The sequence below is a fragment of the Pelodiscus sinensis genome, chromosome 4, assembly GCF_052426305.1.
Source record: "Pelodiscus sinensis isolate ZL-2025 chromosome 4, ASM5242630v1, whole genome shotgun sequence".
Classification (NCBI taxonomy): domain Eukaryota; kingdom Metazoa; phylum Chordata; order Testudines; family Trionychidae; genus Pelodiscus; species Pelodiscus sinensis.
Genome location: NC_143055.1, coordinates 129,527,430 through 129,548,916, shown reverse-complemented (window position 1 = coordinate 129,548,916; position 21,487 = coordinate 129,527,430). Strand labels below are relative to the sequence as shown.

General features: G+C 46.4%; 1 protein-coding gene across 4 annotated transcripts in view; it reads right to left on the bottom strand.

The window, feature by feature from the left end:
* The window catches only part of NPFFR2 (neuropeptide FF receptor 2), a 41,074-nt gene that overhangs the window by 9,885 nt on the left and 9,702 nt on the right, over positions 1-21,487 (bottom strand). The window contains exons 2-5 of one of the 4 annotated variants that reach the window (XM_075929401.2): positions 4,285-4,344; positions 2,045-2,107; positions 1,659-1,777; positions 592-1,020 (exon numbers count right to left, since the gene is read on the bottom strand). In XM_075929401.2, coding sequence (XP_075785516.2) covers positions 592-898 — 307 coding nt within the window. In that variant the 5' untranslated portion in view covers positions 899-1,020; positions 1,659-1,777; positions 2,045-2,107; positions 4,285-4,344. The remainder of the gene's footprint in view (positions 1-591; positions 1,021-1,658; positions 1,778-2,044; positions 2,108-4,284; positions 4,345-21,487) is intronic. The other 3 variants (XM_075929404.2, XM_075929400.2, XM_075929405.2) reach the window with 3 other exon arrangements.

The following is a 21,487-nucleotide window of genomic DNA, read 5'->3' as shown; positions in this document are numbered from 1 at the left end:
GTGTTTAACCTCCCTGACAGTTAGGAACTTTTTCCTAATGTCCAACCTAAACCTCCCTTGCTGCAGTTTAAGCCCATTGCTTCTTGTTCTATCCTCAGAAGCCAAGATGAACAAGTTTTCTCCCTCCTCCTTGTAATACCCTTTTAGATACCTGAAAACTGCTATCATGTCCCCCCTCAATCTTCTCTTTTCTAAATTAAACAAACCCAATTCTTTCAGCCTTCCTTCATAGGTCATGTTCTCTAGACCTTTCATCATTCTTGTTGCTCTTTTTTGGACCCTTTCCAATTTTTTTCCAAATATGGGCCTGTCCCTTTAAAAACAGGACAGCTGGTCATCCTATTCACACTATGATGTCAGCTTCCTGGCCCCTTTCAACCGTTCTTTTGGTGCCCAGAAGCCAAAGCATGGGCCAAACATCTGGCTGTGCATGTTCTTGAACTTGATCTATATTTAGGGTGCTAGTGCAGGGTAAGGTTGGGTAAAGATTTCTCTTGGCTCTTATTTTGCCTGAAGCATTTGCACATCCCGCAGGAGGCCCAAACTCTGCAGAAGATGTCCACGATTGCTCCTACCTACAGTTCTACCCACCTGCTATGATGTTGTCCAGGAGAGTGGTGGGCATGCAGAATATCCCCACCAACAAGTCGCTGACAGCCAGGTTCAAGATGAAGAGGTTTGTGACCGTTCGCATGTGCTTGCTCCTCAGAACAATGAAGCAAACCACTCCGTTGCCAAGCATACACAGGAGGAAGATGAAGAGGTAGGAGATGATGAAGACTGCTGCCACGGGAGGCTGATGAAGGTAGAAGTCCACATAGGAAACGTTGTATGTCCCATTGAAACTCAGCACGTGGGGCCCGCTGAGCGAGGAATTTGAATTCACTTTCTCATTCATGCTGAATTGTGCCTTGTAAGATTAAAAAAAATGATCTAGACGGTGCTTGGTCCTGCCGTGAGGGCAGGGGACTGGACTTGATGACCTCACAAGGTCCCTTCCCGTTCCAGTGTTGTATGATTCTATTTAAAAAAAACAAACACATATAATAATATGCCCAAGAGCTGCCGAAAAAGCTTCTGAGTGCCCATTTCCCATTAAAGTAGGCATTACGGTTGTACTAATCATCTTAACCTAGCTGTACAAACAATGATATTTGCAACATCCAGCACCTGCACGCTGCCCACTCATATTGACCAGGATGGATTAGAACAGCCTGAACAACCACAAATACCAGCCACGTTTTCTTTCAAAATACACAACGTGCCATGGAAGTTTTCCCTTCCTTCCTTCACTAATTTGGGTACCGTGGTTTCTGGGTGTCCAATTTGAGACAGCTTGGGCCTCCTTTTTAGACATGGCTTCTGCAGGCTGTGTTTAAAATTGAGCCTCTAAAATTAAGGGCCCCTTTAAAAAACATCAGACTCTCCATCTAGTACTCTAGATGCTAGCATAAGGAGATATCACTCATTAGAAACTTAGGACTCCTCCTTTTCCAATGGGAGGAGGCTTTTGTTTCTAGAAATTGGTGATCCCAAGATATCATGAGACTTTAAATTCAGGATATTTCTATTGTGGTGCCCATCGGTAGGTATTGAAAAGGGGACCCTGCTGTTCTGTTTTCTGTGAACTGCACTTTTGAAGGAAGAGAAATTGCTACCTGCTTGCAAGAGCAGCTATCAGACTGTTGCTCTTTTGTGTTTTGCTTCAGGTGTAGAGTATTAGTGATCTCTGGTCTCTCCCACTCATGGAGACTTTATATGAGTTGTTCCTTCTTTCCTTTAACAGGAAATAAGACATTTACACCAGGAAATGCATATTTTATGCTTAACATCATCTAGCAGTTAAGGTGCTGCCCTGGAACTCAAGATATCTGGATTCATTTCCTGGCTCTGCTGCTGATTTCCAATGTGACTGTGGCTAAGTCAAACTTAATCTCTCTGTGAGACAGCTCCCCATTTATAAAAAGCAGATAATATTGCTTTTCCCACTCTTTGTCCACCTCATGTATTCACAATGCAAGCTCCTTAAAGCAGCGTCACTTACTGTGTGTTTGTACAGCATCTCGTGCCATGCTGCTTTGATCTTGGCTGAGACTTGAAGGTACAACTGTAATCAAATTTACAAATAATAATAAATAAGGAACTATATTTCCGAGAGCTGTATTTAATTTGCTTGCTTGTCAAAAGTTTGTGCCTTCCTTGGGCCTATTAGAAACCTAACCTAGTTGTGCATCATCCTGGAATGTAATCACGGGTGATAGAATATTTGTTAGCCTTAGAAATGAGATAGGAGTGTTTTGATGACCAGGCTATTGGAGTCTGACCAGATCAAACTTGTGTCGCTCATGCCCTCAGCTATTTCAACAGTGTTGTTCATTATTCTAGGGAGGCCCTCAGAGACAATGTAATCAATATCGTTTTCTCTTCCTCACTGCACCCCAAAGAACCGACTTGTGAAACAACACAGAGTCACCTATAGAAAAGAACATTTTAAGCCAGGCTGTGACCCAGTTTGCTCAGCTGTGCCAAGGAGACTGAGCACAGCTCTGCTACTGAATCACAGTAATAATACTGCATTGATGGTAGCTCAATATAGAAGAGCGGCTGAGCATTAGCATAAGAATTTCACCGTTTAACGGTTTAACCAGGAAGCTGATGCTTATCAGTTTCTGTTAATGGTTAAACTCAGTTGCCTGGAGCCCATGGCAGCAGGGCCGGCTGCCAAGACCCCAGAAGTGGGGTGGAGCAGCACCCTTTCCTCCCTACCCCTCCATCCCCGTAAAACGTTTAACCATGTAACCGATAGAATTTTGAGCGGTTACACAGTTATTGGTTTTGCATATTTTTTACATCCCTACTGAGCATATCTGAATGCAGCTGGTTAACATTTCTACCTGAACCAGTCACCTGCCTTCAAACTTCTGAACATCTTGCAGAATTTCACACTGCAAAGACTTGGTCCAACATATTTTCCAGTTTTACTATGACAAAGTGGCTGCATGGATCACTTATCTGTTTTCATCAATGTTGGAAGTGTCGTTCCCCCCCCCCCCCCCCGACACACACACACTGCCACCTAAATATTAGGGCACTGAATTTGGATTTTAGGGACAGACTGTAAAGCTGTTACTCACACTGGGGACATTGTCATCAATGGAAGTGATTTATGAGGAAAGGGCTCACAATGTTAAGACTGATTTAATCAGTTAATGTTAAGACTGATTTAATCAGAACAGAAAAAACTAAGAGGTAGAACCCTCCCACACTCCACCCCCGCACACCACATGGGATGCTACTCACCAGAGTTGTGCAGCTGTAAAGGGAGAAAAAAGAAACAATACGGCTGTGTCTACACTGGCATGAATTTCCGGAAGTGCTTAAAACGGAATACTATTCCGTTTTCAGTTTTTCCGGAAAAGGAGCGTCTACATTGGCAGGCTGCTTTTCTGGAAAAGCCCTTTTTCCGGAAAAGCATCTGTGGCCAATGTAGATGCGCTTTTCCGGAAAAGAGCCCCCGATCGCCATTTTCGCTAGTGTTAGCTTTTCTTTTGCTTAGGGCTACATTTTGTCAATTGTTCAAAAGGGAAGGGCTCTGGTTACTGATCTCAGAGGAAAGGGGTCAGAAACTTCAGAGGAAAAGGGGATCATATGATCCAAAATGAGGGATTTGCCAGGATCATCTCCAATAGATGCTGTGCGGGAGATAGTACAGTCCAATGTGGGTACAAGGAATGCTACAGAACAAAAGGTTGGTCTGGAAGGGGATGCAGTCACCAGGGCTGTGTCTACACTGGCCACATAACCCGTAATAGCTATGGAAATGAGAGAAGTCAGAATAGGGAAATGCGCGGGGGATTTAAATATCCCCCGCGGGATTTAAATAAACATGGCCGCCGCTTTTTTCCGGCTTGGGGAAAAGCCGGAAAAGAGCGTCCAGACTGGCGCGATCCTCCGGAATAAAGCCCTATTCCGGAGGATCTTGCAAGTAGGAATAAGAGATCCTCCGGAATAGGGCTTTATTCCGGAGGATCGCGCCAGTCTGGACGCTCTTTTCCGGCTTTTCCCCAAGCCGGAAAAAAGCGGCGGCCATGTTTATTTAAATCCCGCAGGGGATATTTAAATCCCCCGTGCATTTCCCTATTCTGACTTCTCTCATTTCCATAGCTATTACGGGTTATGTGGCCAGTGTGTAGACAGCCCCCAGATGTTCCCCACATGTCAAGAAAAGCATGGACATCAAACTAACCAAAATGGCTGACTTCAGTGGGCGCCATGGATACTTACCTACTGCCTCTGAAAAGCAGGCCTCAAGTCCCACAGCAAAGCAGCCTTGTTCAGAGAAACCTTCCAATGAAGAGAAAGAGGACAATTTTGTTATGAAACCCTTTTGCATTCGATGACTCCTACAGGGAGCAACTTTCCAGATCAGTGCCTAAAATATCACAGTGATACAGAATCCTTTACAGGCCAGATCCTCAGCTGATGTAAATCAGACTAGCTCTGTTGCTGGTCCAAAGCTTTTATATGAAACTATAAATAAAATTAAAAGGAGGAAAAAGCAGAAATCTCTGTGCCAGAGAGAAAATTTTCTTCAGCTTGTACCTGAGACACAAATTATCTATATCTATTAGATAGATAGATAGATAGATAGATAGATAGATAGATAGATAGATAGATAGATAGATAGATAGATAGATAGATAGATTACAGCTGACAAAATATTTCCACCACACTTTCACCAACTCTTGCCACAGGTGAGGGGGAGGGACGGGAGCTGAATGAAAAGCCAAGCCCCTGGTCAAGGTCAGGAGCAGCCTGGTTCCACAATCCTAGAAGGAGCAGGACCTCAGGCATAACCAGAGGGGCCCTCTTCTCCCCACCCTATCGGCAGGCCTGGAAGTCATTTTAGATACATCCTTTATATTTGCCGGCTGGATCCAGTAGAACTGAGAAACGCTGCATATTCATTTTTAGTCATAATCTTAACCCGTATCAGGCCCTTAACATGTGTCACACAGCTCAGTCTAATTCCAGATTACACCCCCACAGATGTCTTGACATCTGCAGCAACTCCAGAGGCTCTGACCTCTTTTGAGCACTCAATGGTTCAAACAAATTCTTGGTTGTGTCTTTCAGATGGAGACTTTGAATCTCAATTAAATGAGATACAGAATAAGATCAGATTTCCGTCCAACGTCCCACTGCCAATTTGGAAGTCATTTAATTAAAATAGGCTTTGTTATTTATTTACCAGTCAGGCGTCTCTAACTTTAAGCCAGAGGAGCAGTGTTGATTTTAATTAACAATACAACTGACAAAAGACCCAAAAATAATAAATAGAAAAAGGACGCTCTCAAGGCGCTTATCACATTTGGTTCTCTTAACTGGGATATGAATTGAACTTATGAGTATCCATGAGGGTCATGGGGAGGGAAGGGAAAAGTTGGCTGGATTGTCTCTTTGATCGAGAACTGTGACAGGTCCAAGAGTGGGAAAGTGTGTCAACAGAGGGAGAATACAAACATTGGCAAATAACCACCCCCTGGATTGGGCCTCGAATCAGGGTGCTGAAGAAGGGTTGTGTGCACCTCTGAAAACTGGGACGCTCTGATCCGGCAACATCAGTTCCAGGGGCAGAGTCCCCATGTGCTGTGGGGTGTTGGGGGCGGGGCTGAGAGCCTGGCGCAATGCAGGGGGAAAGGGAGAAGCCAGGACAATGTGGGGGAGGAGGAGGAAGGAAGGGGAGTCTGGTGCACTTCCCAGCTGGAGTTGAAGGGGTGGGAGACGGGAAACCCCTGCACGCAGCTCAGCTGGGCTGTGGGGGGGCCAGGATAGCCAATGCACGACCCAGCGAGGCTGCGTGGGGTGAGGAGGGAGCCGGGAAGGGGCTTTGCAGGAGAAGGGGAATGGGGCGGCAGGGCAGGGGTAGGAGCTGACAACAAGGTGGCCAGAAACAACCTCCCCTGGTCTGGCAAAATCCCTCATCCGGGACCAGTCTGGTCCCTAGGGTGCCAGACCAGAGAGGTCCAACATGTACTAGGAGCTGGAATGTGTACATTCCCACGCCAGCTCTGACCGAGGGAAAGTCTCCAGCAGCTTCTGGAAAGGCACGGCCAGCAGGAACCTACACTGCCAAAAACTGCAGCGTAGCTCGGGCATGTCGAGAGAGAGGTGCATCCCCACAGGGTTCAGGCATGTCTTTACCTGTCTAAGCAGCGCCTCACCATCTCCACTGCTGTTTATACCCATGCTAGGAGCATGCGCTGCATGTCCTCTATATGCCATCACAAGATCTTTGCAATATAGAGGAACCTCCAGAGCCAGGCTCTGGGTACATCATAGGTGCATGGGGATGGGACCTTATTCCACAGCGGGGCTAAGATAAGGACACATTCTGTCCCAGGAGAAACACCAACAGTGGGTGAGCAGCCCTGATTTATTTTAAAAGTCATATTTGGCTTCGTTTTGTGAGTAAGCAAGAAAAAAAATCCCTGGAGGTGTCCAGCTACCAACATTACACGTTGCTGCAGAGCCTCCCTGAGATAAGCTTCTTAATGAAAGAGGAAGGAATGGAGCAGCATGTGCAACGCCACAGCACGGGTTTGTCTTGCAGGGCAAACAAAGCACGGCAACGTACCCTTATCAAGCTACTGTGATTGCGCTAATCAACATGCAGGGCGTCCTCGCTATAAGTTGCCCCGGTATACGTGGGTTCCACACTAGCGTCGCTGAGGCTTGTGGGAACTGTCCCACTTTGAGTCCTCCCATCCCTCTCGTCTTTCATCGCGCAAAAAAAAAAAGACCAAACAGAAGTCGGCTGCAGGAAAAAAAATTCCCCACTTTGGCCGTGTCCAGACTCAGGGTTTTTTTCGGGAAAAGTAGTCTTTTCCCGAAAAAACTTCCCCTGCGTCCAGACTCAAGCCGCGTTCTTTCGAAATTATTTCGAAAGAACGCGGCTTTTCTTTCGATGGCGGTAAACCTCGTTTCACGAGGAAGAACGCCTTCCTTCGAAAGTTCCTCTTTCGAAGGAAGGCGTTCTTCAATGTAAAGAGGCCGTCTTCGAAAGAGAGCATCCAGACTCGCTGGGTGCTCTCTTTCGAAAAAACGGATTTCTCTTTCGAAAGATCCACCTGCAGTCTAGACGCGATCTTTCAAAAGAGCCTCTTTCCAAAGAAGCCTGCAGTCTAGACATAGCCTCAATGTGTCCTTTCACTATATGTCCACTTTTTTTAAGTCTCTTGGACCTATAGCGGGGATGCCTTGTATAAGCAAGTTGCATCCGTGTAGAGAGCCACCAGGAAGCCGCTGTCTCAGTTGCGTTCCACAGCCTTCAGTGAGACGCTGGCAGCACAATCAACCCCGCATATTCTTACAAAGCAGAACTCAGTCTCCAAAAAATCATGAGACTGGTCCTGCCTAGAGCAGGGGGCTGGACTTGATGACCTTCTAAGGTCTCTCCCAGCTCTATGATTCTATGAGATTTAAATAAAATAATAACAATAATATATTTTTGGCTTCTTTTTATTTGCCTTCTGGTTTTGTGGGGTCCATCTGTTTCACATTTTCAACCAGGAGGACCAGACAATGCTATTTTAAAAGCAAGCGGAGATTCGTATATAATCATTTGACTCCAGGTGGCGGGGCTTTAAGGAGAACATCACATCTCAGGGAAGCTGCCAACTCTGCAGTGGTGCAAAGATCTTGCTCCGCTCTTTGGCAAGGGAGTGGATTTCATCCTCGGTTGTATTCCCTGAGTCGCACAATTCCCCTTTTGCAATCAAGGGGCAGCAGAGGGGTAGGGGAAGAGATTAAGGGGCAAGAGAGCTTTATAGAGATGCCTCCTGCTTTCAGCAAGTCTGTGGCTCTACCAAACGTCTATAGATTTCAGGGACTGAACTCCCTGCCACCTCTGGGAGAGGGAAACTTGACTCCAAAGAATTAAGGAGCAAGTCCGTCAACAAATGTGCCATGGCTCCAGACCCTGTGTTGTCACTTCTATCCGTGCAAAATGATACTCTCCTGATTTAGTAGGGCTTTACAAACAACTGCACAAGAAGTGGGGCAGCCGAGAGTTTGGCTCCATGGGTATGTCTACACTTACCCCTTAGAAATCCCTGGCTGACCTGTGCCTGATGTGAGGCTTGGGCTAAGGGCTATTTAATTGCTGTGTAAACATTTGGGCTCAGGCTGCCACCTGACTGCAGGGGACCTAACAGCCTGCACTGGCCTCAAGGCAAGGTGGGGAGGCCAGCTCTGTGCTTCTGGAAGGGGCGGGGCTTGGGTAAAAGGGGTGGGGCTTTAGGCAGAAGGGGCGGGGCTGGGGACAGCCAGCCTTCTGGGCTGCCCAGAGCATGACATGCTCCCCCAAAAGCTGCAATGAGAGTGTGACATGGCACTCCGGTAAGGCCCAGGGCTCCAGCCCCCGAGTCTCTCCCACTGCGGCTCCCAACACCCCCAGCCCCTATGCTTACCTGGTTCCGCAAGGCTGCTGGCACAAAATGGCTGCTGACCAAGGGTCTTAGTGCTCAACCGCTCCCCTGTTCCTAACCCTGCACTCACTCTTAAAGGGGACATGCTGTTTTAATGCTTTTATTAATAAGTCTTGGAGTCCTTTTTTTTTTCTTCAACAGAATTTTTTCCCCGTTTTTTTTTTGGGCGGAAGGGGTGTTCGGTATTTTTGTTTCAACCATCTGGCAACCCTAAATGCAACGGAAGCAAGCTACAATGATAGGGAGGCCTATCTTTGTCCCTTTGCACCCAGCCGCCAAATTTCAGCTCTTTCTTGTAATGAAGAAACTGATTTTCTCAAATGTGCGTGAGTGTTAATCCAGAATGATAACCCAAGTAAATTCATGGGATAAGCATTGGTCTGCACTGTAACTCTTCTGGCATAATTTGCTAAAAATATTCCAGAGTTAAAACCTGGGCTTTTTTATTGAACACCAAGGACAGGTTTCAGCTCTCTGCTACTCCCGTTTTATGCTAGTGTCACCCGGCTGGAACCAATCTTGTTACACCAGCGTGAAATGGCAGTAACCTGCGGGGGTAGCCACCATGATAAGGTTTTTATTCCCTGATTAGAGGAGTTCAAAGCCTCAGAATCAGCTTTCTGGGGTGAATGCTCAGGGTTATAAATTCTCTCTTCTCAAGCATTTTGTAATCATATATATAGTAGCCCATTGTCTGTGCATCTGTAACGCTGACGGACACGTACACGGCCACGCCCCCTGGCTGTGTACGTCAGCACCCTGCCCCCTTCCCCTCCCTCCGTGGCACGCTGCGCCACTCAGCTGGGCCCCGGTGGGGAAGCAAGCAGTCGTTTGGGGTCCACGCTCCCCACGCGTGGGGCCCAGCTGAGCCCAGCTGAGCCAAGTCTGGTTTTTTCTGAATTTTTCTACCGGACAGAGGGCACAAATACCAGACTGTCCAGTAGAAAACCGGACACCTGGCAACCCTAGTCCCGGCGGGAGCATCGAGCAGCTGGGCCCCGGGTGGCAAGCGGCTGTTTGGGGTCCAAGCTGCCCATGCATGGAGAGTGCAGACCCCAAATGGCCGCTTGCCACCGCTTGCTCCCCCGCCGCGGCCCAGCTGAGTGGCACTGGCGCTGCGCCACTCAGCTGAGCCCAGCTGGGACGGGAAGGGGGGCGGGGCAGTGACATACACGGCCGGGGTGGGACCGTGTACGTCACCGCCCCGCCTCTCCTCCCCCGTGGTGGCCCAGCTGAGCGTGCAACACTCAGCTGAGCCGCCATGGAGGGAGGGGAAAGGGGCGGGGCGGTGATGTACAGGGCCAGGGGGCGGGGCTGTCTACGTCACTGCCCCCTTCCCCTCCCGCTCTGGCACTCAGCTGAGTGCTGCGCCCCTCAGCCGGGCCGCCGGGGGAGCCAGCAGCACAAAGGGCTGTTTGGGCTCCCCCGGGGTGGGAGGGGAAGGGACGGCGGTGACATACACGGCCACACCCCCTGGCCGTGTACATCACCACCCCGCCCCCCCCCCCTCGCGGCAGCCCAGCTGAGCTGGTTTCACGAGGCATACCTGTGCCGATCAAGAAAGGCTTCTTTGTCAGCGCGTCGCGTCCAGACTGCCCCGATCTGCCGACAAACAGCTGATCGGCAGAGCGGGGCAGCCATTTAAATTTAAATGAAGCCGCGATTATTTTAATCGTGGCTTCATTTCCCTCTGCCGATCTGGCTAATCTACATGCCTCCGTCGACGGAGGCATGTAGTCTAGACACACCCACAGTGTTAGCAAACGTGGCTGCTGGCTGTAAACTCGGCCACTGGAATGTTCCAGGGAGATGAACCCAGAAAGGGGCACAAACAGAATGGAAGCAAATTGTCAGCCGTATTTTTTGCAGCGTTTAACCAGCTGTACGCCTCTCATTCAAACCTGCCCACCCGCCAGCGAAAAACACTTCTTCACGCCGAGCACGACATAAAAACCCTTTTATAGACTGACAAAGAAGAATTACGTGAAACAACCCACTTCAAGCAGAGGGAAACTGCACCTCACGCTCACAGTTGTCCGGCTGTGAAGCTTTTGTGTTGCTGTTAGATAGAATGTCTCTGGGGGCAGTGACTTTGAGCAGATCCTGGCCTAGTCTGCTTTGCACTGTTCTGATCGAAATAGTCATCCAAGGATTTTGCTAGCGCACGGGGAGTCCCCATGCAGGGCAGCTGCAAGCAATTTTTAGAGCAGGGTGCTAAGTGTTATGTTGTGGGGAGTTTCACTGTATAGGAAGGAATCAGTGGAAATGAAGGGAGCTTGATTAGTTTCAAGTGTCCGTTTTATTGCATAGCACAGAACTCACTAGAACAAGCCCAAACTAGCTGGGCTGTCCCCAGTGACCTAACTCAGTTACTCTAACAACAAGATCTATATCTACAACCCAATACACAACACTAAGGATGGTGTCTGTTATTACTATTTCCAGCCAGCGCATGCCGCAGCCCCCCCACTTCCAGCGCAGACCCAGTGTTGTCAGCCTCTTTGAGTCTGCGGCACAGCGGGTGTGTTGGGGGACACGTGGCCAGCTGTTCTCATTTCACCCAAAAGCTTTCTGGGGCCGCTAGGCTTCTGCTCGACCAACCTCAGGCAGCAAAGCCGACAGATTCTGTGGGCCCCGGGCAAGGTGGCGGTGGGGACTCCGCGCTCCCCAAAGGGGTGGGGCCAAGTGTGTGAGGGGCGGGGCCAAGAGCAGCCAGCCCTCAGCGCTGCCCGGACCGTGTTGCCTCTCCCAGCCCTTAGCGCCGCCCGGTGTGCACAGTGCGGCAGCCCAGCAGCAATTCAGAGGGCCCTGGGGCTTGGACCCCTTTGAATTGCTGGGCCCTGAGGCAACAGCCTCCTCTCCCCTTCCCATCAAAAGGCCTGACCTCAGGGCTACTCTAACCCGAGTGCAGACACTCAGTGCAGTAAAGGGAGAGGTTCTCCCATCACTATTAGGGATGTTAAATTGCAGTCAGTAAGCTAATCAAGTACTTGATGGAATTTCCATCGACTCCTTGATTAGTCGATAAGGGGGTTAGCGCCCAGGGCAGCGCAAGTTGGGACTCACGCTGGCTCCAGGATTGCTTTTTAAACGTAATAAGAGCCACCAGGCTCTTGCTACATTTAAAAGGCAAAGTCACAGTGGTCTGGGAACGGGCACGAGCCGGTACTCAGCCAGGCACGAGCCAGGACCCCCACTGCACCTCTGCCTCCCCTATCCCCCACGGAGACGATGCTGGGGGGGAACTGGCTTTTAAGCAGGCTCCCTCTAGCACTGGCTCGTGCTCCCTCCTTACTGCCTCTGAGGATGGGGGGAATGACTAATCGAGTAGTGACTCGACTACCCGATAAGCCTAGGCTTATCGGATAGTCGACTACTCAACTAGTCACTTACTAGTTTTTTCTAAAAAAAAGATGACAGCCCAATCCTCAGCCTTGTTCCACTGAATTAAAAGCAAAGCGGTCCATGTATGTGAAATGAAAACCTAGTCTTGGGACTTTAACAAAGCCATGCTTTGGAAGGATTTAAGAAATGGATTTTCACATATAAGGTACTTGCAGTAAATTATTTTGTGAGGAGGTGCTGGAGCGTAAGAGTTTTAGTTTGGAGATATAGTAAGTAAGTAAGTAAGTAAGTAAGTAAGTAAGTAAGTAAGTAAGAAAGAAAGAAAGAAAGAAAGAAAGAAAGAAAGAAAGAAAGAAAGAAAGAAAGAAAGAAAGAAAGAAAGAAAGAAAGAAAGAAAGAGCAAATACAGCATTTATTTGCACCCGATTGTCTCTCTCAATTTTTTTTTACTCTAACAACCCTTTGGACACAGTCAAACAGCATACCAATAAAATTCTAAATTAGACAAGAATGAAGTTTGTAAATAAAAAAACTTTTCAAGCTTTTGGAGGGGCCCACACATTAAATACACAGTATTAAATGATGCTTTGGGAAGAATAACTCCCTTCCTTTTAAGAGTTGTACAGCACTCTAAGCTCAAATCCTGAGCCCTGGACTCATCCCAAGATGGGGAGGGTGCAGTGGGGGTTGGCGTAGGAGGGAAAGGATCCTCTCTCGAGTTCTGTACAAGTCCCTCCACACACAGAATGGAGGTCAGGGCTGTCAAGTGCATCTCACGTGAATGTGGTAGCCCTGCTTGTAACACTGGAACACCCACCAGCAGCCAACCTCCACCCCCCGACCTCTTCCCCAAATCAGTCTCCTGTCTACTCCTCCCCCGACTAGTCACCCTCCCAGTAGTTCTGGAGAGCTGTGAACTGCTGATTCCCAGAAGAGAGAGGTAGGAGCAAGCTCAGGTGTTCTCTAGGGAGGAGGCGGGTCAGGGACTTGGTGGAAGGAGTAGAATGGGGCACGGGGAGGGGAGAGATTGGACACCATCCCAGACAGGAGTGTGTCTAACCTGCTCTTAAATATTTCCTGTAATGGAGATTCCACAACCTCCCTAGGCAACTTATTCCTGTGTTTAACCACCTTGACAGTTAGGAAGTTTTTCCTCATGTCTAACCTAAACCTCCCTTGCTTGCAAGTTAAGCCCATTGCTTTTTGTCCTGTCCTCAGAAGCCAAGGAGAAAATTTTTTCTCCCTCCTCCTTCTAACACCCTTTTAAGTACTTGAAAACTGTTATCATGTTCGTTCTCAGCCTTTTCCTTTTCAAACTAAACAAATCCAATTTTTTTCAGTCTTCCCTCATAGCTCGTGTTTTCTAGCCCTTTAACCATTTTTGTTGCTCTTCTCTGGACCTTCTCCAATTTCTCCACATCTTCCTTAAAATGTGGTGCCCAGAACTGGACACAATACTCCAACTGAGGCCTAATCAGCGCAGCGTAGAATGGAAGAATGACTTCCCATGCCTTGCTCACAACACTCCTATTCATGCATCCCAGAATCATGCTTGCTTTTTTTGCAACAGCATCACACTGCTGACTCATGTTGACTTGTGGTCCACCAGGACCCCTAGATCCCTTTCTGCCGTACTCCTTCCTAGACAGTCGCTTCCCATTCTGTATGTGTGAGACAGATTGCTCCTTCTTAAGTGGAATACTTTGCATTTGTCCTTATTAAACGTCATCCTATTTACCTCAGACCATTGCTCTAGTTTGTCCAGATCATTTTGAATTATGACCCTTTCCTCCAAAGCACTAGCAACCCCGCCTATCTTGGTATCATTTGCAGACTTAATAAGCAAATTCTCTATGCCATTATATAAACCCTTGCTGAAGATACTGAACAGAACCGGTCCCAAAACAGACCCCTGCGGAACACTGTCATATCCCAGCATCTATCCATCCCCTACAGCACCCAGGACCCACCCACAGAAGTGAGTCATACATGTACCCACCCCTGACAGCATCTCCTCCTCTCAAGCAGCATCTAGACTACAGACTCACAGCTACTATGACCCGCTCCACCACCCAATGGCCCAAGCACTCCAGGACCTACTCATCTCACCCAGCAATACCAGACACGTTCCAGCACCATCACTTCATTTTGTTCTGGGCAACTGCATTTGTATTTCCCCTTTATGGTTTACCAAGGGCACCCACTCTAGGCTTCCAGCTTCCCAGCCATGGCCAAAAGATCGTTAGTGTCTGCTGTATTGCTCACATAGTCACAGTACTTCTCAGATATTGCACGAAGGCCTGCCTGACTTTTACGGAAGATTTCTACCATCCCGCACTAATACACAAACATTTGGGCTTTTTATACACCGAACTCCTAAAATACCTCCATTTAACTCAGGTAGGATTAGTCTTAATTCAAACATGTTTGTCCAAGATACTACAGGAAATGGCCATAGTTTTCACATTCCCTTTTAATTCCAAATTCCTAGACCACCTCACACCTCCATAACTTACTGGTGAAACCCCAATGAGGTAAACTGAGGGCCACTAACAGCAATCAAATCTACACACAAACCTCTCCATTTCCATGGGAAACAGGGAGCTTAATTCTTCACCTTAAAAGTAAGGATTGAAGAGTATTATAAACTTCTCCCACCTCAGATTGTATTCACTTGTCCTCTCTCAGGAAGCAACAGATGCGAAAAATTAGATTCATCCATTCCCAGGACATTCCATAGACCCTAGAAACCGTTCATATCCTTAAGTCCTCTATGAGATAGTTTTGAAATTAAATTAGGAAAGGTAGAGATTAATTTTGGATAAGAAAAATATAAGTTTGCTTTCTAGCTTGTGGTGGGAAGTAGAATAAGGTCCTAATCAGCAAGTATGGGAATGCCATGTGAACAATGAGTTGTAAGACCATAATATAATGGGAAGGATGTATGGTTTAAAAACGAATAAAAAACAATGTTATCTTGAAACTGAGGCCTGAGTGCAGAAAAGGGCAACAAAAGAAAAACTGTTGATAAGAAAGGGGGGAGGAGGAGCTAAGAAGGGAAGGCCTCAGAAAGTGAAAAGTAGCAAGAGTGAACTGTCCCTGACTAAGTACTACAGATGCTAGCAATTATGTTTGCTGAAGCGCCATACATTTGAGGTCAAGTACGAGAGGGGTAGCCATGTTAGTCTGGATCTGCAAAGCGACAAGGAGTCCTGTAGCACCTTATAGACTAACAGATGTATTGGAGCATAAGCTTTCGTGGGCAAAGACCCACTTTGCATCTGACGAAGTGGGTCTTTGCCCACAAAAGCTCATGCTCCAATACGTCTGTTAGTCTATAAGGTGCTACAGGACTCCTTGTCGCTTTTGCATAAATTTGAGGGTGGATCTAGTCCAATTACACTGGGGTTCAGCCAGGATTAGAGGACTGTTCTCTGGTCTGGTCCATCTGTGAGTATAAATGAACATACATTTGTTCCTGTTTTATTATTGTCTGGATGTGGGAAATACTTAATGGCTAGTAATTTATACATGTTTAGAACATTAGCATGAATCGCATTTGGCCTTGGATTTCATAACAGAATTTATGGTTAAGTTAACGTCTGCCCTATATTTTTTCATATTTATAAACTAATCATTCCAAACACTTTTCACATGAAGGCGAACCTTTCCATTGTATGCTTGGTCTTCGGTCTTGCTTATTTGAGGGAAAACGTATCCTGCCAGCATCCATTAGCCAAAGCACTGGCTCCAACCCAACATAAAGAGACAGCAAACACTGCTGTGAAGCTCCTGCTAAGCATTTAAAAAATCCTATGTTAGAGCAGCAGGAAAGAAAGCTCTGCCGGGCAGCAAGGATTCCTAGCCCGGACCATTTAGACACTTCTAATCTGGACGAGACTTTTCTGTGAAGAGCCATGCTGAGCTCTCTTCAGCTGCTGCCAGAGATTGGGCTGCAGAGCTAGCAGACGAAAGAACCCGTCCATGCAAAAACGGCAATGTCCACGAGTTTGCAAACTCCCCACAGAGAAATGTTCTGTCACCCCCAGAGATTGCAGCCCCCGAGTTTGCTCTTGTAATGATTACCAGCCCCACAGGTGAAAGGGTCCCGGAGCTTGTGGAGCTCATAAGGGGTCATTATAGGACCGGTTTCTGCGTTAAAATACAGACCTTACTAAACTGAAAAAAAGTTGGTGTCGATATTATTTTAATTATTTAGGTGGTTGTGCACTGCTCAACAACAGCAAAAGTCATTACTGTGTCCATGCAAAACTGAGATTTTGCTCTATGTGAATAGACCTTACCAGTGAAAAATACTACTCTGAAAGCTAGACCCAAAGTTTTGACTACCAGAGCTATAAGTGTGTTCTACGGCTCCCCGCCCCCCTGCTCCGCCCCCAAACTACTCTATATTAGCTAGGAGAACAAGAGTCTGCTATTTCCCCATGGCTCATGTTTTACGCACCTATCACAATTAACTTCAGCATACATTTAGGGTGCCTGGCAACTTTCTGGGCTGAGCATCGAGGACCTGATCCAACTCTCATTGCAGAAAATGGCACTTTTCCTTTTACTTTAGGGGAAAATGGATGGAAGCTCAAGGAGAAAGTTCCTTCATCAAAATCTACAAAATTACCATACACTTCCTCTGCCTAGACACCTGTGTAAAGGAAAGATTCTTCTAGGTCTAGGAATATAATTATAAACCAAAAATTGGTTGGTATTTACCAGTTAACATGAAACCAGTCATACTGGGCCAGACTAAAGGTCCATCTAGCCCAGTATCCTGTCTTCCAACAGTGACCAATGCCAGATGCCCCAAAGAGAATGAACAGAAGAGGTAATCATCATGTGATCCATCCCCTATTGCCTACTTCCAGCTTCTGACAAACAAAGGTTAGGTTCACCTTTCCCTGACTGCCATTCCTGGCTAACAGCCATTGATGAATCTACCCTCCATGAATTTATCTAGTCTTTTTTTAACCCTGTAATAGTCTTGGCCTTCAAACACACAGTCAACCTGAGGAACTCCTTGCCAGAGGATGTTGTGAAGAAGTACTTCCTTTTCTTTGTTTTAAACCTGTTATCGATGAATTTAATTTGGTGACCTCTAGTTCTTGAGTTATGGGAAAGAGTAAATAAGTCTTCTTTATTCACGTTCTCCACACCAAATGATTTTATAGACCTCTAGCATTTCTCCCCTTAGGTCTTTTTCCAAGCTAAAAATAACGAATAATTCCAACACTTTTGGATATGAAGGCAAAGCAGTCCATTGTATGCTTGGACTACAGGCTTACCTATTTGAGGGGAAAATATTCTGCCAGCATTATTCTCTTCTCCGAGACACAGCCAATGACAGAAAACTCATGTGCAATAAAGCAAAAGGAAAAGTAATGTGAGAGATGCTCACAGAACTGAACACTGAAGAGGACACTTTTCTAAGCTACATCACTCTTTTTTTTTTGCAGTTGAAAAAAAGACAAAAAAATGCCCTCTACTGCTTTATTTTCCTTCTCTGTGATGAATAACATCACTTAATCTCACAGAGTCTTATGAAGATAAGTTTATGAAAGCTTGTGTAGCACTCAGGCACTATGGGTGTGTCTAGACTACATGCCTCCGTCGACAAACAGCTGATCAGCAGAGCGGGGCAGCCATTTAAATTTAAATGAAGCCGCGATTATTTTAATCGCGGCTTCATTTCCCTCTGCCGATCTGGCTAATCTACATGCCTCCGTCGACGGAGGCATGTAGTTTAAACGTACCCTATGAGATCACCATAGAAAAGCCTGGGAGGAAATTAATAATGTTGTATTCAGTGCAGGGTTTGGACCCTGTACATTAAATAAAGGCTAGTGCATCACATTGAATGAGGATAAACAGAAATACCAAAAAACTTTCTATTCACAACTTTTCTGTGGAAAACAATTATGAGACCATGTAGTTAAATATTGTATCACTAGAAGACTTACCCTGCATTTCTGGGCCCTTCATAGGGTTGCCTATGAATCGTGAACATGGTATGAAAATTGGTTGAGCGGAAAAAAAAAGGGCGGGGGGAGAAAGTTGTTCAGCACAAAGGAGGGAACAAAGTTGTTCAGCAAAAAAAAAAAAGGAGACCAAACTTGTTGAGTGGGAAAAAAAGAAAAAAAGGTCGCTGCGCCTTTAAATCCCCACAGTCCCCACTGTCCCTGCCCCCACCGCATACAGCAGGGGAAAAATGTCCCTGCCAGCCTTCCGTCCAACAAAACAGAAAATACCAGACATTTTACATATCCGGTATTTTCTGTTTTTTTTAACGGACAGGGGCCATAAATACCGGATTGTCCAGGCGAAAACTGGACACCTGGCAACCCTAGCCCTTCAGAGAATGGGGCTGGCAGTGTGAGCCAAGAGCTGTTCTCGGAGGCAGTCCAGGGTGGTGGAGACCATGATACCAGCCAGCAACTGCCCCCTGTGGTCATGCGTGAATATGACTCTCTCTGTTTTCACACCCTCATTTTTCATTTGATATGAACCAATTGAATTCCAGGCACATCCCATTATCCTGACACAACCAAACCTTGGCCTTGCTTTAAGTTATGTGTATGCACATAGGCACTGAATTAAGGTTGCCCAATCAACTTTAATTCTAGCCTTTCCTAACTTTCATGTGCTTGATTTTGCAACGTTAATGTTCTTTTAATGTAATGTAATATTATATATGGCATGCAAGGACTCCCAAATGCGTACATTTAAGTGACTCTGCAACTTGCACTCTATTTAGACCATTTTCAAATGCATAATATTTATTCAACTAGAATGCCCTCTTCTGAGCTGTTCCTTTTTATTGTGCAAACTGGCATTTTCCCAAAAAAGTCTCAGACTCACTAGAACAGTGTTTCTTAATCTGTGTGCCGCGGAGAACAACAGAATTCAGGCGCCTTTTTTTTTTTGCTCATTAACTTGCACCCGACCCCTTTTTTCCCCCCCCAATAACTTTCCCCTCGGCCCTTTTTCCCCCAACCTTTTTTTTTCTTTTGCTCAACAATAAATCCTTGGTGTTCCTCATAAAAAAAAAAATTGTTTGGAGTTCCTCGATCTTATAAAGTTTAAGAAACATGGCACTAGAAGAAAGGTGTAAAACTGTCGATAACCAGAATGGTGTCAAACCAGCATGTGTTCTAGTTTATCCATATACGTGTATGTGGGATGTAATCTGAGGGCCATGGGGCAAAGCTCACTGACTCATTGGTAAGAGACTACCTGGTAAGAAAAGGCTCTAAACGTGGGCTTCAGTCTTCATAAGAGACTCAAGGACAAGTCCTTCAGTGGCAGGAAGGGCTACAGAAAACCCTGAACAAAGTAGGACTGAGACATTTCGGATACGTCTAGACTACATGCCTCTGGTGACAGAGGCGTGTAGATTAGACTACCCGGCATAGGAAAATGAAGTGGCATAGGAAAATAATCACCGCTTCATTTAAATTTACATGGCTGCTGCGCTGAGCCGATCAGCTGTTTGTCGGCTCAGCGCGGTAGTCTGGACGCACGGGGGTCGACATCAAAGGCATTTGTCGACCTCCCAGGTATGCCTCATCCCCTGCAGGTATGAATGAACACAGCCACAGAGCACAGCTCCTTGGGCACGAGCAGAGGGGAATGTTTTGGAAACAGCCTGGGGAAGAAAGGAACGAGTGAAGCTATTACCCCCTCAAATCAACCAGCCAAAGGAGAATACCACAGATATGACTCCATTTCCCTAATCAAACACAGAGGTGGTGGTGCTGCTAATATGGAACCCCTTCCCCACCTAGGATTGCCAGATGGTTTCAGAAAAAATATCGGAAAAAAAAAGAAAAAAGGACTCCAAGAGTTGTTAAGCAAAAAACCTCCCCAAAACCAAAAACAGCGTGGCCCTTTAAGAAACGCGGGGGAGGCTTTTTGGCTCTAACAGGCTGCCAGCGGCCACCTGCCAACTTGCCTTCTGCGCCGAGCCGGGCGGCTCACCTAGAAGCACTAGGGCCGGGAAAAGATCAGAAAGTACCGGACATTTTAGGTGTCTGGAATTTTCTGATTTTTTTTTTACCAGACACAAGGTGAAAACACCGTACTGTCCAGGTCAATAGTGGACACTTGGCAACCCTATCCCCACCAGATCTACTTTGTGGTTCGTCTGTGGGATAAAAAATGTGTTTGCTATTTTCCCTCCAAACTTTGTCATGCCATACAACAAAATACTAACCTGAAGTGCCAGCCACAAGTTAATATAAGATAGCTGCCGGAAATGAGGAAATTAATTATATTTCCATTACCCATCACCTCACCACTTCCCAACTTGCCTTAAAAAACCCTACTTTCAGTAATATTTTATTAGTCTTTCTTTTAAATGAACAGTTTTGCAAGTAATTTTCTGGTTAGATTGTCCAGGAAATTCATTTCCAATTAAGCTGTCAGGACAGTGAAATATAAAACCTGTCCTTTTGATATACCCACAAATCCCTGTTAGTCTACCTGCCTCCTTGCTACTGTGCTTGCTAACAAGAAATATGAAACATAATGAATACCATTATGCAAGGAGTTCTGGCACCGTGCTCATCTGCATGGATTACATTTACACTGAGCTCCCCAGAAATTGCTGAAACATATAATTACTCAAACTACATGTTATTTTAACTTATCAGTGTCACTACTGATAAGAAAACAGATATGGAGTCATCCAGCATCTAAAATTCTGACTATATTAACGGCAGCCTTAAAACTAATAGAATTATTTACATTTATATAGGGACTCTCATTCAACAGAAGGTATATGAATTCTTTTCTACGAAGACTGGAGTCCCTTCATGCCTGTTTAACAGGGCACCATAGCAATACACAGCACAATCGCTGTGGGAAGGAAGTGAAGAATAATGTAGCTTAGCCAGATGAAACGACAGAGAGAACATCTGGCTCTCATCTGTAATCAAAATAAAGGGACAGATCACCAACCAATTGTCATAATATTGTAAGAGACTGGGGCTTTGTCTACACTGTGGATTCACCCCCATTGCAGCCAATCAGTGTAGCTGCACTAGTGCAAATACCTAGTGTAGACAAGCGAGTAGTCCTGTAGCACCATTGGGCACGTCTACGCCGGAGAGTTATTTTGAAATAACAAGGCGAGCGTCCGCACTACCAAGCCTGTTATTTCAGAATAATGGGCTTGTTATTTTGAAATAGTAACTCCTGCTTGCGAAGAGGGATAAGCTTATTTCAAAAGTGGGTAAAACTCACTTCCTCAAAGGAGAGTGGAGAGGGGGGGGAACGCTGAAATTTACATGGAAACTAGCAGCTTTCCTGGTCTACTCTGGGATAGGGATGTAATAGTGTAGTCGATTAACCAATAAGCAGAAGCTTATCAGTTAATGCTATAGACTACATGCATTTCCCACCCTCCCCCCAACCCTCACTGTCTGTCAGTACATTTTTTAGCAGGCTGGCCAGCAGCCCAGCTCGGTCCTGGCTTGTGCCAGGTCTGGGACCTACCCTGCTGCAGCTCTGCCTTTAAAGTGTATTAGGAGCCGGGCAGGCAGGCAGCCTGGTTTATTTCCGGCTTGGATTGGGACCAGGAGCTCAGATGCCTCCCTGGACTGGAGCTGCTGCCCCCCTGCACTGCTGTCTCTGATACAGAG